The sequence below is a fragment of the Anthonomus grandis genome, chromosome 2, assembly GCF_022605725.1.
Source record: "Anthonomus grandis grandis chromosome 2, icAntGran1.3, whole genome shotgun sequence".
NCBI lineage: Eukaryota > Metazoa > Arthropoda > Insecta > Coleoptera > Curculionidae > Anthonomus > Anthonomus grandis.
Window position 1 is genome coordinate 14,624,627 of NC_065547.1, and position 19,503 is coordinate 14,644,129.

General features: G+C 35.9%; 1 protein-coding gene and 1 non-coding gene across 4 annotated transcripts in view; both read left to right on the forward strand.

Annotated features, from left to right (window-relative positions):
• The window catches only part of LOC126750378 (cytospin-A-like), a 240,202-nt gene that overhangs the window by 98,158 nt on the left and 122,541 nt on the right, over positions 1–19,503 (forward strand). For all 3 annotated transcript variants that reach the window (XM_050459990.1, XM_050459997.1, XM_050459989.1), the window contains one exon: positions 14,749–15,055. In XM_050459990.1, the coding sequence (XP_050315947.1) occupies positions 14,749–15,055 (307 nt within the window). The remainder of the gene's footprint in view (positions 1–14,748; positions 15,056–19,503) is intronic.
• Positions 3,919–3,990, forward strand: Trnac-gca (transfer RNA cysteine (anticodon GCA)). Its single transcript has one exon. It is a non-coding gene; the product is annotated as a tRNA-Cys (tRNA).

Genomic DNA, 19,503 nt, shown 5'->3' on the forward strand with positions numbered 1-19,503 from the left:
TTCAATTAATATGCGATGTACCGCACTTTTTGAAATGCCTACTATGTCCGCTAGCTCGCGCACTTTCTGTCGACGATCATCCAGTACCACTTTGTGAATTTTCTTTACAATTTCTGGAGTCGTCAGCTCATTTGGTCGACCACTGCGATGCTCGTCTTGGCAGCTCGTACGGCTTCGTTTAAACTCTGCTATCCAATATTTTACTGTTGTTAACGAAGGAGCAGACTCACCCAGAGTAGAGTCCAGTTCAGCTTTTATATTGGTTGGGCTGAGGCCTTTCAAATAAAAGTATTGTATCACATAACGATGACCAATTTTCTCCATTTTCACAAATTCACTGAAAACGTTCAATATTGATGGCTGCCAAACAAATACTAAACAACGTGGCGTCTTCAAACTTGAAACATATGCTTTATAGATTGTATACTTTCTAATACACTGATATTTTTCAAACTACTACCGACATCTCTAGGTCAGGTCGGGTACTTCTGGAACCACATTCGTAAATATTCATTAAAAAAAAGCACAAAATAAATCATTAATTTTAGTGTTATACAGGGTATTACAGAATAAGATGCTGATTCTTAAAGATGTTAATCCTTGGGTAATTTAAAAAAAAAAGTTCAAATAAAGCTAATATGTCCTAAACTCCTTAACTCTTGAGCTACACAGTGTTGAAAGTTGTAATCCTTAGAGCCAAATTTAGGAGACCCTGTATGAAATTTTTAGAAACTATTTAATGTTAAAATACCGCTAGACTTCTAGAATTAGAGTTGTTATAATGGCTAATGGTAAAATAAAGTACATATTATGTTCATAAAATAAATAATAATAATAATAATAATAATAATCACATCTCTATCAGCTGCCGAATATCTGCACCGACATAACTGTGTGGCACAAATTATTCATCAAGAACTGGCAAAACTTTATCATCTAATTGGCGAAACTTGCCCCTATTACTAGTACAAACCAGAAACTGTACTTGAAAATGACGACTTTCGCCTCTACTGGGACAGAACTGTTTTGACCGATAGGACGCTGACTTCAAACAGACCAGATATAATATTCATAAACAAAGCCCAAAAGAAAACCTTTCTAATTGACATAGCAGTGCCAAATAAATAAAATCAGATCAGGATTACGCTGCTCATATATTTTCCAAGCAAAAGACCGCAAAAACCAAATCTACAACATATTTGAAAAGTAGAATTCGGCACGAGCAGTAGACGTAACAAAACCGAGCTTACAAAAATTGTGAATAATGGTATAAAATTATTTTAACTCACTGGGAAAAATTTAAATACTGACAATTTAATTTACTTGTTCATGAAAAAAAATGCTGTTTGAAGGAATATGTTAACACATTAAAATGAAAATACCATTCCAAAAAATAAAACATACAAACTGAAAAAAAACACGCCACATTGCATTACCAAGTTAATGAAATTGCAACGATATGATTGAATACTTAAACGACGATCATAAAATAAAATTTGCTAGAACAAAAAAAGCTTAATCAATCTCGTCAGACTGAAATCAGAGATATTGTCTTCGTCATCGTCGTCTTCGTCAGTCGTAATCACAAGTGGCAGAATGTCATAGGCATCACACACTTGTATTGTATTGCCTCCCAAGCCTTTTCAATTACCTTTTCTGTATGAAAAACATATTTTTGCCAATGATCTATAGAAATTTCGTTTATTACCCTTTCCCATGTAGTCAGAACTTCTGAAGGTGACCCCTTAAAATTGGAAATATATTGATCATATTTTCGTTTACATTCCGACCATACCATTTCAATTGCATTAATCGCAATGATATGGTGGCAGTCGAAAAATTTTGTGTCCTAAAGGTTTAACATATTCATCAAGGAAGTACTTTTTTTCACTAGGGCAGTTTCTGCGTGCTATACTCCATATTTTATCTTTCATGGCTTTTTCTGGAAAGCCAATATTCTTTTTCTTCAACCATTCGGTCAGTCTCTGCTTTGTCCAAGATTTTCTCGGGATTTCTTCTAATAAACCATAATGGTAACTTGCTTGATTATAAATGACTTTGGGGGAAGATTTGGAACCAGCTGAGTTTCAAACCACTTTTCGAAGTTTTTCCTGTTCATATTGTCATGATAATCTCCCGTCTTTAATCCACTCTTGAATATTAAATTTACACCCTTGATGAAGCCATCTTTGGTTTCGGCGTGGACCACGATATAACGATGACCTTAAAAATAAAAGATAATTCAATTCTCTTCTTTTAGAAATCATTCTTCCAGAACATACATTTAATATAATTAATAAGTAATGTTCCATGCACATACAAGTAGTGTATGGAGTTAAATTCAACAAAAACATATGAAATTATGAAGTTAGAGGGCCCTTACAAGGGCAATAGTTTTTATTCAAAAAAAAATCTAAAAAGATAACCAGATAATTTTTACCTTCACTGTTTTTCCTTGAATCCGTGTGCTTGGTGTCATGTTCCCATCAGCTACTACGAAATGATCCCTTGCTAAAAATCCACGTCTCGTCAATGAAAACTGGAGTAAAACCTTCCGGACCTACATTTCTATTTTTAATATACTCCCTTAAAAAATTGATTCTTTTATGAACAATATTTGGCAAGTCCATCAAATATTTTCTGTTATTTGATTTTTTCCACTTGAAGCCTATACTATTGATCCATCTTCTTAAGGAGTCAATGGAAAACTCAAAATATTCAATTTCTTCCCTGAACTTTTCTCTTATTGTTGCCAATATTACATATTCTTTTCTGGCGTACATAGAATAAATTGTGTCCCGAATTCTATGTTTCAAATATGTTGTAATTTTGGTTTTTGCTCTTTTGCTTGGAAGATATACGGGCTGCGTAATCCTGATCTGATTTTATCCCATTCTTCTTTATATTTGCGATCGTTGTTGTGCTCAATTTTGTTGCATCTGCGGCTCGCTGTATCACATTCTCAATTTGAAGTGCAATTCCGTTTCGGACTTGTTCCTTTTCCAGTTGAAAAAAAGCCAATATATTTAAAACTATCAGCTGCGATTGTTCATTATACCTATTATATCTTTTTTTAGGCATTATCTAACACTTTTTGAAATAACTTTCAAGAACAAGTTGACAAACCAATATTTTTAATTGACAGTGACGGATATTTCACATAACCTAGTATATAAAAGATGAATAATCATCAGACACCAATTTTTTTCAAAAAGTTTGTTGTCGCCGCTGTTTAGAATATGCTAAACAAAGATAAACAAAAATGACGTCATTACAAATGGGTATAATTTCGACTTTAATATAGATATTATTAATTTAATTGTAGAAATTTAGCCCCAAAAAAATGTGTTGTCTTTTATTCTTTCAAATTTATAAGTATATAATATATATGGAATAACATAATAATAATAACAGGATAACTTCTTAAACGCTTTCAGTATTACGGATGTATCGAAACTTACAGTTTATGATGTAAGTTTCGATAATAAATTTAATTTTTTTTACTGATAAATTGACCACGCATAAAAATGTTTTTATTTTATGGAAAAGCAGTGGCTTACATATTATTTAAAAAAAAGATTTAGTCTTCGTTTTTGTACGAACGCCACTGGTTATACTTAAAAAAATCTCCTACATCAAAAAATGGCCGTTGATACTTAGAGAGTGTGTGCTAAATTTTATCTAGAAAATAAAGATATGATGAAGAAACGATTTTCTTCTTAACATTTTAACACCTTGTAGCTCAAAAGTTAAGGGGTTTAGGGCATAGCTTTATTTGAACTTTTCCTCTTCACCTAAAGATAAACACCCTTAAGGATCAGCATCTTATTCTGTAACACCCTATATAAACCCTGTATATTTTCGGTGCGATATTATACGCAATCAATACCATTGACCAGTCGGTGAAGGTATTAGTGTGGGGGTATAGCTCAGTGGTAGAGCATTCGACTGCAGATCGAGAGGTCCCCGGTTCAAACCCGGGTGCCCCCTAATTTTTTTCCTTTTTTTAAAGCAAAAAATACATAACTATCAAAGAGCGTTTTTAAAAATCAAAGTTTTGCTTTTGTGCTGTATAAACAGTCCTGTATATTTAGAGCTTTTGGTAAGTACCAAAGCTCATAATATTTTTTTTTTTTATTGAAGAATTACCCGTCACTTCAACACGGTTGTTCCGGTCATGCCACAGTTCACTGGTACCATAACATTTATTATCCTCATTAGCATTTAGTTCCTTACAACGGGATACTTTTCTGATGAATGGAAACTGGCACAGGTAATTCCACTGGAAAAAATCTCTAAACCAGAGGAAATGGAAGTTCTCTGCCTTGTTTTTTAAAAATACTTGAATGAATAGTTGGAGACCTAGAGTTGATAACTTCATATTGAAAAGATGTTCAAATATTCCATCCACTCAATCAGGCTTTCGTAAGAACTACAGTACAACCACAGCATTGCTACATATTTCTATTGACATAGCTATGGCCTAACAATAAAAATAATTGTACATGTCTGATACGTTATGATACGTTACTTTTGAAACTACATTTTTATGGACTTGTCGAAATGTGCTTAATTTTTTTATCTGGATAATAGAAAGCAGGGCGTATTTTACAATTCTTTTCCCTATCACTAATTGCCGAGATAAATAGGACTGTACCTCCGGGCCAGTGTCCTGGGACCGCTTCTTTTTTCATTTTATACTCTTGATCATCTAACTTATTTAAACTGTCATCAGTTTGCTGATGATACGCAAGTATATTATTCACTCTTCTCTATTAAGGTAAATAATGCGGTGTCTTTAATAAATAAATCAAGATCTGCAAGTTTCAACTAAAATATCAGAGACTCATAAAAGAAACTTGTAAGGACTTTTTTTGGCTAAGAAATTCATCAACTTTCATGCAAAATCAAAATCGTTACATGAGTTTTCAAAATATTTACATTTTTTTAATCGATTAAAAAGCTACTGAATGGCTCCAAAACGGTTGTACTTACAATGAATCTTGTTGAAACCTTTTTTGCTAAGAAACTCATCAGCTTCCGCATAAAACCAAAATCAATGGAATCGTTATATAAGTTTTCAAAATATTTAGATTTTTGCAAAGCCTTTTACAGTATTAAGATTTTTCTAATCCATTGAAAAACTACTCATTAACTTCGAAATGGTTGTATTTTCAAGAAAACTTAAAAGTGCCTTTTTGGTAACGAAACTCATCAGCTTTCATATGAAACCAAAATCAATAAAATCGTCACACAAATTTTCAAAATATCGTTGGGTGAATATTATATTGTTCTAATAGTACCAAAAGCAAAATGAAAAAACATGCATTTAAAAATATCGATTAAATAATTTTTGTTACTGTTGTAATTTTTGGCTAGGAATGTTATTGGTGGTTTTAAGGAGCACATAAAATTTAAGATTTCATTTAAAGTTTCGATAAATATTTATTAAAAATTAAATTAAACATTTATCTGATAGAACAAAAATAATTTATTTATATCTGAAAATTTACAAAAATAAAATAAATGTTCTAACAACATAGAAAAAAAACTAAGATTCGTTAGTGGTAATAATATTTTGTTTAGAAAAACGTAAACAGGGTTTTTAAAAAGGAAAAAACAGGTACCGTATATGTTTGAAACACTACCAATATACATAACATTTTATTCATTTTTGTTTATGTTCTTTTTTTCATTTTTAAAAACTGACGGGTTATTGTATTCTTTAAACAAACATTTCATAAACGTTACATCAACAGGGGGGCATACATTTAAATAATCTTGTTAGATCAGCTACTTTGGCAAACGGTAAGAGGCACTTTTTTGGCTCTGGTGCACAACGTACTTCAGGCAGATTATATGAAGTATTTATTTTGGTCCTAGTATTAGTCTGAGATATAATAGGAACTTCGGTAAAAGAGTCGTCACTGTGCTTAAGCTTGGAACTAATTTTGTTTGGATAGAGTCTCACATATTTTAATTGCCGTACTAAAGCATAAGGAACTTTTTTAAAGTATAGCGCTTGTGAAGCTTCTTTATATAGACCAAAATCTTGTGCTTTCATATGAAATACTACAAAAGGTCGTTTCTGATTCACTGAAGGAAGAAGTCGAAGTAATCCCAAAGGGCTAAATATTTCTGCACCAGACAGTTTTCTTTCGATTTGGCTATGCAAATTATCGACTTCCTGAACACTGCTATGTCCCGGTTCTCCAAATTTCTGTGCTATTTCGTTAACAGAGGGATGTTTTTCAAGGAACTTCATCAAAACCAAACTCATAATAGAGTTTTTGTTTTGAGGTACGCAGGAGTGACCACACAGACACAAAACGATTTTTGAAATATGCGGGTAAGCTGCTACAACGCGTTCTAAAATTTTAATTAATCCCGAAGCAATATCACTTCCCTTCCTCCCATGCGTTCCTTCGCTCCAAATACAACAGTACGCTTGTTTGCGTAAATTACAGTGTGCAGTAAGGTTGTAGGTGTTGAGTTTTCTGCTATAGATAAAAATTGGATATATTAGAACGCGGTAGTGCAAAAACGTTCTCTAGGTCAAAATATATGATAGCAGTGGTTTGATCTTGGTTGGATCTATCCAAATCGCGTTCAATTTTCGCTGAGGTTTTTCCTTGTACATGATTTTCAAATCTTTGTTCTTCTTCATCAGTCATACCATATTTTTGTTTTATTCGGTACTCCTCGCACACATCACAACGATCCTTTTTTGGCTTCAAAAAATCAATGTTGTATTCATAGTTGAAAATATTTCTGTAAACAACCTTTGTAACAGGTTCAATTTGTCTTTTTTGTGTCATCTCGACAATAATGAGATTGAACACTCGGAAGTGGACTAATGTGAAGTCGAACGTAGTCTTTGGTTGTATTACTGATAGTTTTCTTGGGATGACAACCTTGACGAGATGGTAAAGGAAATCCTCTAAGGTTTTCTTTTTTTTTCTTATGAAAATAGTTGATTCTTTGTTGACTTATGTCCAATGTCGTCAAAAAAAATGACTTACATACGCGAATTTTTTCATCTGCTACGTGAAAATAATATTTAAATGAATAACTTCTACGTGATACTTCTCGTAAGTTTGCTTTCGTATTTTGTTTATTCTTTCGGTATTTTTTGCGTAAAAGTGCCATTTAGCGTCATTAGATAATTTCCAAAGTTTTTACATCTGTATGTTCCTTTCCTCTTTGGGACAAAACTTTATTAATATTCATTTTCCACATCTCAGGTTTTCGTTTTCGTTTTCTGGTAGATTTATTTTCATCAGAAATTGCGGAATTTTGCTGATTTGATTTTGCTTTTTTCCAAGGTGTGTCTGCAATAAAGATACTAAAAAAATTATAATTTTTTACTAAAAACCAAAAATTTATTTTTAAAAATAATGTATATCTCCTTGGTTGCCTACCATTTTCCTGTATAACGTTAGACATAAAACCTCTCATTCCTTCCACGCTTTCGTCAGATGGGACAAAATCTGGATCAAGATGCGAATCATCACTGTTCTCTATATACTCCATTCTTTCACGTGGATTCATTCCTGATGTTGATCTTAAATAAAATAATACAATGTTCTAAAAGCAAGCTTTAAAGTTCACAATTACACCACAAAATTTTAAAAAGATATTATTATAATGTTCTAACAGAAAAAAACGCATGGAAAATTGAGGTTAGAAAATCAATGTTTACAGTTAAACCAATTAAAATACATTTTTTTCTAAAATCCATTTCATTAAAACAATTTATTATACTTACGGCTCCATGTCGAAGTCCATTTTTTAAAGTGGCTAAAAAACAGCACTAAACCGTAAAAAACCAGCACACGGTTTTACAAAACAAAGCTCGATGTTAACTAGTGCGAAATAATATTATATTGTTCTATTAGCAGTTGACTTTGAAATCTGATTGGCTCATCTGTTACATATACATTATAACATTATAATACTAATTATTTTTTAAATTTTGCACATAGAACATTTTAATATCGGTTTTAACTTCGGTTGTAAGCAATTCAGATTAACGTTTTGAATTCTGATAGAACAATTAAAAATATATATCTTCAAATACATTCACGGAATGTTTCGCGCCAAAAATGCTGATAGAACAATATAATATTCACCCAACGATATTTAGATTTTTGTAAAGCCTTGGACAGTATCAAGATTTTTCTAATCCATTGAAAAACTACTCAATAACTCTAAAACGGTTGTATTTACAAAGGAACTTGTAAGGAACTTTTTTAGTAAAGCAACTTATCAGCTTTCATATGAAACCAAAATCAATGAAATCCTTACATCAGTCTTTAAGATATTCGCATTTATGTAAAGCATTTAACAGTATCAGCATTTTTTCTAAAAATGCGGAAATTATTTTTTTCAAAATTTTTAAACTGATTTGTGTATTTCTGGTAAACTTCAATTTGACTAAATTAAGGAGGTCTCAAAAATGAAAGATATGAAAAGAAATGGAGAAGATGAAGAGAAAAATCATTTTTATAAAAAAATACTAAAATACCCCTAGACCTTGGACAATTCCAAGTTAATGTTTTTTTTTCTTTGAACGAACAAATGTATAGGTCCTTTGAAAAATTAATTCTGCCATAGACTCTAAAAAAGGGAGTAGAAAAATCAGAATTTTAATCGTAAGTATCGATTTTCCAAATATTGTTACCGATTTTTTCATTTGAAATTTCATGTGATTCCAAGATGCGGTCATTATTTTCGCAAAATCTTTAAAACTGATTCTTGTATTATAGATAAGTTATAATTTCCCAAATCAAGGAGGTGCCAAGAATAAAAGATACGGAAAAAATGGAGAAGAAGAGAAAAGGCATTTTTATAAAAATTGCTAAATTATCCCCTAGATCTTGAAAAATTCCAAATCAGCTTTTTTTTAAGGAAAAAAAGTTGAATTAAAAAAAAATCCATAAAATTTAAAATAATGGCAGTAGAAAAATCGTAATTATCGATTTTCCAAGATTCCATCGAAATTATCGTTATCGATCATTATCGAGATTTTTTCAATCCATTGAAAAACTATTTAATAACTCCAACATGATTGTACTTACTATTGTAAACTATTTTCATAAAGAAACCCATCAGATTTCATATCAAACCAAAACCAATAAAATCGTTACAATAATTGTTTATAATAAAAGAAAAAGAGATAATAAAAGAAAAAGATAAATTTGAAGTTCTTTTGCTATTTAACTCTCTGTGCTATCTTTAATTTTTTTAAGTTTTCATAATACAGTACAAGCTCGGTAACATGAACACAAAAAAAACCAACCCTAGTTCATACTACGGATTGTTGACATTATGGGATGAGGATGATTATTATGTTTTTTTTTTGTAAAGAGACTAAATTATTAATTATTTAAGTTTCAAGCCTTTGTTTATTTACTTAGTATGTATTATTTATAATACCTATGTATTAAAAAATAGCTACAAAATTTATTTAAAAGAAGAAGTAATTTTTAATTGCTTCGTTTTAGATATTGTATTTATAATTACAGCTTTTTCATAAATTTTTTTAAGGCATAAAATGTCGTCAATATTAACAAAGTTTTCTTGTGCCCATTGCATGCATAGCTTTAATGCTTCAATGGCTTCAGAATATCTTATTTTAGGCTTTGGATCTTGGATAACCCAGGGAGGGCCGGGGTAGAATAGCCCTCCGGTATGCTCTGCCTGTCGTAAAAGGCGACTAAAAGAACATCTCTTTGGTGGTAGATGTTGTCCACTTGCATCGCCCGGTTCAATACCACCACATAGGACTTAGGCGGCGTGAAGTGGTTCCATGGCACTTACGTTTCGCCGCCATGTCGATGTGTCCGGTTTCCAAAGGAGAAATGGAGAATAAAAATAAATGCATGATGGCGCCCTCACGACCAAAACTTTCCGGAGGTAAACTCGCCTCCCATTCGGATCTCCGGGCGGAGGCTGGTCGGGAGGGTCCATCAGGCGGATTTAAAAGCCTAAAAATCAATTTCTGCAACATCAGAGGCCTAAACACCAATATTAATGCAGTACACCAACACCTGCAATCAAATAAGCCTCACATTTCTGGCATTGGCAGAAACAAAGGTGAAACCTTCAACAACAAATGTTCACCTCATTTATCCTGGATACGATCTACACACCCGATTTCGACTAAACTTTGGATTGGCAGTATTTGTCAAGAGCAATTTGAGTTGCCAGCGGGAGGAAACGCTTGAACCTGCGAACTTCGACGTCATGTTGTTCAAAATAATAGCCAGTGGTGCCACGAAATTTATCTGCTGTATCTACCCACCACCAAGCGACACCCAATATAGGCGGCTCTTTTTAAACCTGGTTGATATCAACTGGCTGCGCTTCTGCAACAAGAACGACGATGAAGGACGAGAAGCTGAGCTATTTGCCACCATATGCGGTCTTACGCAGCTTGTGGAGGAACCTACCAGAATCCCCGATCGAGACGGCGAGTTCGCGAGTCTCCTACATCTGGTCTTGGCTTCAGACCCTGACTCGTACACTGTATCAGTACAGGCCCCCCTAGGAACATCGGACCACAAATTGATAACAGTCTCTTGCCAGTTGGATGTTAAAACGCAGGATCCTCCGATGCCGCGGAGGTACTATAAATGGCACTATAAATCAGCAGAGTGGAACCATCTTCGGGAATTTTATCGCTCATTCCCTTGGAAAGAAGTCTGCTTTAGAACCAATAACATCTCAGAATGTGCAAACCAAATTACAGAGACGATCTTGGCAGGAATGGAAGCTTACATCCCTTTTTCTACTAAATGCGGATCAAACAACAAGCAATGGTTCAACCTGAATTGCAAAAAGGCAGTAAACACTAAAAACGCAGCATATCGCAAATGGCGTCAACATCCTTCCACCGAAAATCGGAGGAACTTTTTAACCTCCAGAAATAGCTGCAAGCGAATTATTGATGAATGCAAAGAGAGTCACAACAACAGGATCAAAAACAAACTGCTAAACTGCCCAAATGGAACAAGATCTTTCTGGTCGGTATCGAAAGCCGTTAGTCAAGGATTTGCTAAGTCGGCCTTGCCACCCCTAACAGCAGATGATGGTTCTATCGCGGTAACAGCAAGGAAAAAAGCCAACTTACTGGGTAAACTCTTCGCGTCCAGTTCTACTTTGCACTCGCAAGGCAAAACACCGCCATATTTGCCAAGGGTGAATTCATCGATGGGAGAAATTTCGTTTCCCTAACAAATTATAAATAAAATTCTTAAAAGCGTAGACAACAACAAAGCTTCTGGACCCGATGGAATTCCAGCCCTAGTACTAAAACGTTGTGCAGACGAATTGACTCCTCCCTCATGTAGACTGTTCACGGCATCGTATAAGCAGGGCTCATTTCCAACAAGCTGGAAAACTCGAGTGCAAGCTGTACCCAAAAAGGGTAAGAAGACGATGCCCTCCAATTACCGCCCGATTGCACTAGTTCCAGTAATGTCGAAGATTATGGAGAAAGCAGTCAACCAACAACTGTTAAGATATCTGGAATCATCTGGACTAATCAGCGATCATCAATACGGCTTCCGAAAGCTTAGATCCACCGGCGATCTTCTGGCTTACGTCACACACTTGTGGACGGAGGCCATGGAGAAACAAGGCGAGTCTCGCTCATTCGCTCTTGACATTTCCAAGGCATTTGACAGAGTGTGGCATGAGGGACTACTAACCAAGCTCTCCTCAATCTGCATACAAAACTCATTATTGAATTGGATCAAAAGTTTTCTTGAACAACGAACAAACCAAGTAGCCGTCGATGGACACCTCTCCGACAAATTTAACATTTACGCTGGAGTCCCTCAAGGATGCATTCTATCCCCCACCCTTTTCTTGATATATATCAACGATTTGCTAGGAACCACTGTCAATCTAATCTACAGCTTTGCGGACGATAGCACACTTGTTTCCACATTTAAGTCCGCCAAACCAACGACAGCCGCAAGTTGTCAGAATCTTAGGCAGCAACAAGTAGCTTCAACCAACAACGATATTAGAGCAATCTTGGAGTGGGGCGGTAACAAGACTAACCTTGGTGGCCCGGAGCTGGTTATAGCAGGGAAAACTTTGCCAATGAAATCATCTTTACATCTTCTAGGAGTCGAAGTCACCAACAGTGTGTCCTGGCATGACCACGTTGCCGAGATCGGCAGGGCAGCTTCCAAAAAACTCGGAGTGCTTTTCAAAACGAAAAAACTGTATACACCAGAACAGCTGCTGACTCTTTATAAGGCTCAAATACGCCCTTCCCTCGAGTATTGCTCGCATGTCTGGAGCTCTGCACCCAAGCATAGTTTAAAGCTGCTAGATTCTATACAGAAGAGAGCTATTCGTCTTATCGACAATTCAGAACTGACAAAGAGGCTGGATAGTCTGGAGCGCAGGAGAAAGGTGGCTGATCTCTGTTTATTCTACTGTTATTATCACGGTAAGTGCTCCTCTGAGCTGGCAGGCCTGATTCCACCCAGGGCTGTTCCGGCAAGAAGGACGCATAGCAGTTGCGGCTCATCAACATCGAGTCCACCTGCCTACCCCAAGGACGTCGCTGTATCGGGACTCATTCATCTGGAGAACATCTTCTTTGTGGAACGGGCTTCACATATTTCCCGACGCATACAACCTGCAGCGATTCAAGATAAATGCCCACAAATATCTTCGCGCAAGCACCACTCCAAGAGTGACATAGGACTTTCCTCTTGTGCTTGTGTTTACCATAAAAAAAAAATGACCTGACAGTCGTCTTCTTCTTCCGAAACAGCATTATCATTTGGATCATCATTAAGGTTAATGCCAGCATTATCCTTATTCCATTCAGTGATATCGTTTGTTGTATATTCAGCCTATAATAAAATTGAATTTATAGTAAAGAATACAGTAGCCTATTGTAAAAAAAATACCTCGTGAACCTCCCTTAGTAAACTCAGAGTCTCCGAAACAACTTGATCAGCCTCTTCGTCTTTCCAAATTTTTTTAAGTTCGCTTAATGGTATGGAATCTTCATCTGTATATTCTGTATTTTTTGACAGTACAGGATACCAACATTTAGATAAGGTTCTTGGTGTAATTTTTTGCCAAGCCTTATGCAAATGCAACATGGCGTCTTTTAGTGTAAGTTTTTTAATGAATCACATGTTCATCAGTTGCCACAATTGAAGTTAGCAAACTCTTCCTGTAATATAGTTTTGTGAGTCTCAGAGCGTTTTGATCCATCAACTGGATTAGCGGGGTCACATTAGGAGACATAAACATAGCAAATATGTTTCCGTCATCTGTTTTTAATGTGTCTGCTGGAGGATGGGAAGGAGCGTTATCTAAGAGTAGAATAGCTTTCAGTGGAAGATGTTGTTCTTTTAGATACTGCTTCACCTAAAATCATTCAAAAATGGAAAATGGATTTAATGGTTATGATTAAAATCACTTACTTCTGGAACAAAGTGGTAAAAAAACCAATCCTTAAATATCTCTGCAGTCATCCATGCGGTTTTAATTTGAAACAACCTGTAGCATTTGCACATCCTAAGAAGGTCACCCGTTGTTTTGCAATTTTCATTCCTGGAGCCGTTTTTTCAGCAGTCGAAACATATGTTTTATCTGGGAGAAGTTTCCAATACAACCCCGTTTCATCGGCATTAAAAAGTTGATTTTCCGTTATTCCAAGCTCATCAATAACTTTTTTTAATTGTTCTTTAAACGGCCCAACCAGTTCCGGCTGAGATGATAATTTCTCACCGGATATTTTTAGAAATCGTATTCCATGACGGACTTTAAAACGTTGCAGCCATCCATCACTTGCACTAAACTTCATTGTTGCAGGATATACATTTCCAAAAATTCTGATTGCATTTGTACAACTGTTTTTCCATTTCTGGGTACTCACAAGATTTTAACGTACACTTTTTGTTTGGTCCCTTTAAGGTTACCCTTTCAAGAATCTTCTCCCTTTTCTTCTTGATCGAACAAATTGTTGATTTAGCAACTCCGTATTTTCTAGCCAGTATAGTAAGTAACTGACACACCTTTTCGATGTTCTTGAATAATATTTGCTTTTTGTTGTAGAGTAAGGGCCTTGTTTTTGACAGTTTTGCCCATTTTGAGAATCGTGCAAAGAAAGGTTGTTACCGAATTTATTACTCAGGCGTTTAAAGTCAACTGAAAACGGAAGAATAAAAGCTATATAAACGCCGTGAATATAAACGCCGTGAACCATGCAAACATGCTACGACAAGTCAAAAACCAGCGAGACAGTCAAAATATTACTGGCATATTGGCGCAAAAATCGTTTAAAAACGTATTGTTTAATTGTTCACATTATCGAGCAGACTTTTGTTCACACTATAGAGTACCTAATACAAAAAATATTTTATTCACAAAACCGAGTTGTTCGTATATACGAGTGTTTACGCCACCGAGCTTATACTGTATTTATATTTATATACCCACAGTTTTCCTACTGGGACACCCTGTACATCTGCTTAGTTAATATCTACTACATCACATATAATAAAACCAACATAATTGAGCATTAAAAATAGCCACAAGTTCCGCCCACCAATCCATGTCTTCGACCCACGCTTCTTCTCGTTACCTCGCACTTCAAAATGAAAAAAACCCTTTTAAGAACATAACCGCAAATCACCATATACGGGACCTTCCCACACACACACATACATACATAATGGTATAAACTATAATTCTCATTACTTTCAGATCTTCTCGACCTCAAACCGGTGAGCCAACCTCCATTTTCGGGTCGCTCAGGCGCCTCAAAAGTGGCGTTTCCACCTCCACCCCGAAAAAACCTCCCGATTTAGAGGTGAAGAAAAAATTGGCCAGTTCATCTGGGGTGAGTGTCAGGGTTGATAATAATGCTAACGTTACCTCGGTGGGGGGTTTTGAGGAGGACAGTGGCCACCGGAGAAGAAGAGGCAAAGAGAATATAGAGGAGGGTGGAGGAGGAGTTGTTGGGAGAAGACCGGTTCCTGGGAGAACAACCGTTTTGGGAAGTAAAAATAGGGTAAATATTGGAAGTTTTAGTAGGTAGAATATTTTTATCACTTGATTGGCAAATGATGGTTAATTTGACTATTGATAGGGCACCATCACTGTTTTATGTTCTGTATCCAGTATTTCTTAGAGTTTATTGAGAAGATTGTGCTCTTTCACGTGCAACTTTCTTATAATACTTCTAAACATTCTTATAATTAGCCATTCTTATAGGATAATTTTTAAATGAAAGAGGGCAAGGTATTTGAAAACATCTTGTCGAACTTGCATTGTCTTATTTATTTAATGTAACACGACGTGGTAAGTATCTCCAACCGTCCTCCGAGGACACGCCTCTCTCTAGATCCTACACTTTCCTGAGAGTAGAGGCTTCCAGATGTTGGGTACATCGACGCTTGGCTAGCTGAAGATCCCCTGATTCTGTGAAATGAAAAGTGCCTCTACGAACTTCCTCTTCCGCCAGTGCTGTTCCTTGTGCAGAATCTTGGCTTCTGACCAATGGATATTGTGTCCATTATGCCACGCGTGCTCTGCTATTCCGGATTTGGAAACCTCTCCTCTTTGGGTCCAGCTGCGATGTTCCTTCGCTCTGACTTCTAGGGGGCGCTTCGTTTCACCTATGTATGAGTCACCGCACTCACATGGGATCTGGTAGACGCAATTTTTGGTATCCAACAGGCCACCTGGTTTGGTCTTTGATACCACGCTTCTGATAGTGGTGCTAGATCTAAAGGCAGTTCTAATATTGTACTTGCTGGCAATGCGTCGGATTTGTTCCGATGTACCCCTAATGTAAGGTATGGGTAGAAGTCTGGTTGTCGTGGTGGCCTCGTCTCTGATTTGATTTGGACGCGTCCTTTGGATCTTATTACGTCCTACTTATTAGCTTCTTTGGATATCCATTCTGTTGAGATCTTCGTCGCTTCTACAGATGGTTCGAGCTCTATTGTAGAGGGATCTTATGATGCCTACTTTGGTGATTGCAGGATGGTTGGACTCATAGTGAAGATACTGGCCCGTGTGTGTTGGTTTTCTATAAACTGAAGTTCGTAGATTTCCACCGACCTTTTTAACGAGGACATCTAGGAAAGGTAGAGCTGAGTCCTTCTCTGTCTCCATCATGAACTTGATTGTTGGTCTGAAGTTGTTGAGGTGAAGCAGAAACTCCTGAAGTGCTTTTTCCTCTTTGTCTCAGATGATGAAGGTGTCGTCCACATATCGACACGAGGTAAGGGTTGCTCTGGACTCACTTAAAAAACAGAAACCTTCGCAGAACATCAGCAAAGAAGAGAAAACAGCTCTCAGGAATCTCAAAAGTAAAAAGAACATCAAAATTCTTCCTGCAGATAAGGGCAATGCAACTGTGATTATGGACCTGGAAACCTACGAAAACAAGGTTGAGGAAGTTTTGAACAAAGGCGAATACAGGCTACTATCTAAGGATCCGACGACAACCATAGAAGGTCGAATTTACAGAGCACTTAAGAAGTACTCCTCAACATTGTCGGATGCGGTACGCTCTAGGCTGACACCACATTATAGCAAACCTCCACACCTATACGGACTACCCAAGATTCATAAGGAGCAAATGCCTCTGCGGCCCATCACGAGCTCTAGAAATTCGCCGACATCAGAACTCTCGAAATTCGTTTTGGAGATCATTAGACCGATTCAGGGAAATGCAGCGTCTTTCGTGCGAAACTCTGCCCACTTTGTAGACCTTCTTGGAGGGATCGAAGTCGAGACCAATGACAGATTGGTGAGTTTTGATGTCGAAAGTCTCTACACCAATGTACCCATAGGAGAGTCTCTTAACATCATCCGAGACAAACTAAGCAAGGATGCAGCTTTCTCAACTCGGACCACACTGCCTTTGGACGGGGTGATGGAACTTTTGGAGATCTGTCTTCGTAATTCTTACTTTCAGGTCAAGGATAGATTCTACGCCCAAGACGAAGAACTTCCGATGGGTTCATCTCTTTCCCCAGTAATAGCAAACATCTTCATGGAATGGTTCGAGGAACATGCAATAGATGCCTCCCATTGCAAACCCAAGCTCTGGCTTCGATATGTGGACGACACCTTCATCATCTGGGACAAAGAGGAAAAAGCACTTCAGGAGTTTCTGCTTCACCTCAACAACTTCAGACCAACAATCAAGTTCACGATGGAGACAGAGAAGGACTCAGCTCTACCTTTGTCCTCGTTAAAAAGGTCGGTGGAAATCTACGAACTTCAGTTTATAGAAAACCAACACACACGGGCCAGTATCTTCACTATGAGTCCAACCATCCTGCAACCACCAAAGTAGGCATCATAAGATCCCTCTACAATAGAGCTCGAACCATCTGTAGAAGCGACGAGGATCTCAAGACTGAAGTGGATACCATCTACAAAGACCTACAACAGAATGGATATCCAAAGAAGCTAATAAGTAGGACCATCCAAAGGACGCGTCCAAATCAAATCAGAGACGAGGCCACCACGACAACCAGACTTCTACCCATAGATCTACGCCTATTCTACGCCTTTAGATCTAGCACCACTATCAGAAGCGTGGTATCAAAGACCAAACCAGATGGCGTATTTATAAAAATCCCTGCAGGTATTGAAGATTTTAAGTTAATGATCAGAGAAAGTCTTATCTGAAGGCATGTTTTGTGGTAAAAAAAAAATGTTGATGACGTGGCAATCTTGAAATAGCAAAGATTAATATTGTTTCCACTCAGACAAGGGATAAGTTATTAGATGCATTGGTTTGTGATCAGCATAGTGTCTTATTCAAAGCGACTTTTTATTGACAGCTTTGTTTTGTCAGAAGACGTTTAATAACTTCTAATCTGGAAGTATATTAGCATGCTTATGTTATGTTACATGTTAGGTACATTGGAGAAGAGCTGTCACGTAGATGCAGCATTATTCAACAGGCTATTTTACTATACTATTGTTCATTGCGGCTATATCTCGGGGAGTGTCAATCTGACATCATTGGAATTTTAGACACCAGCTTTTTTAACCCGGCTGGTAAATAGAACTTAACGACCATATTTGATGTTTTCACTTTCTAATGAACACATTTTTTTTTGTAACTTTAGTTAGAGACGTGATATCAAAATGCGGTTTTTACTAAATTATTAAGCTTTGTTCTCCGCTCTTAATACCGTAAAAAACACACATGGTTGCATTTGAGTTTCTTAAAATAATCAGTCGAATAGCGTAAGTTAGAAGTAGACGCCCCCTAGCGGGTTTTAGGAAAATTTTCCAATAATATCTTTTTGGTAGAAAAATAAAGCAATAAAAGAGCTTTTAAATAAAAGTTGTTTTAAAAAAATCGGTGCAGCCAAAGCCTACTTCTTACCATTTTTCTCATTTAAGATAGAAACTCTCCCCACCACTTCATTTGACATTTGACAGAAATGGTTGTCAAAATATTTTTGTCAGGAATACTTTGTAGATTATTTCGATAATATTTTGAGATGCAAGTTATTAAAGGTTTTTTGGAAAAAATAGACTTTAAAGTTTTTAAGTAGCTAGAACGCCCTCTAGCGGTTGACCAATGAACTTCAAAATATTTTTCAGCTATTTTTTTGGGCCACTTTTATACTAATTTTTTTTCAACGCTCTACGATTATTGGGACCTACAGCCGAGGAACATTCTTAATGGGACACCCTGATGAGTCGATAAAAACCCCTTTTTACAGCATAAAATAACGTTCAAAAATAGTTAATTTTTTGCTAATATTTTTTCAGATAAAGCGAGGTTATTGTCAGCCTACCTTACCTTACCTTTACTCATACCTGTTTCACAGCAGTATTAGGCGAAAATAATAAACTGAAAAATACGTAAGGATTCTAATTTTATTTTAGAATTAACATAACATTAAAATAATCATCTTTTCATATAAAAAACAAATTTCCAAAAAAAAAATATTTTTTTACTCGAAATTAAAATAGCTTCTACCGTTTTTAGGGAAAAAATCGAGAACTGTATTTTACAAAATGGTGGACACTTTGAACATTTGTAGAGCTTTTGTTCTTGTTGATTATGATATTTAAATTCGATTATCTTTTTATTATAATAACTTCAGAATTTTTAGAAATGTTTTTATTTTTACATAATTTGAAATGAGTGATAGTTTAAAACTATGATGAGTTTATGCCAAATAAACACAAGAATTGCAATAATAATTAATGCCAAGCGACATACCCGTATTAAGCGTTAAAAATTCTTATTTTGGTAATAACTCGAAAAGTTAAAAAATAGCCGACTGCGGTTTACATGTTTTTGCTAATAAATTTAATTTAGTTTTCGATTTTGCTATCAAAATTATACCGTGCTAAATTTTGTTAAAAATATTAAAGTAATCGTTTTTAAATTATAGGGGGCGTCAACTATACAACCAACTTTACTGAAAATTTCGCGTACTACTGGATTCAATGTTTAAAAGTACTTATATT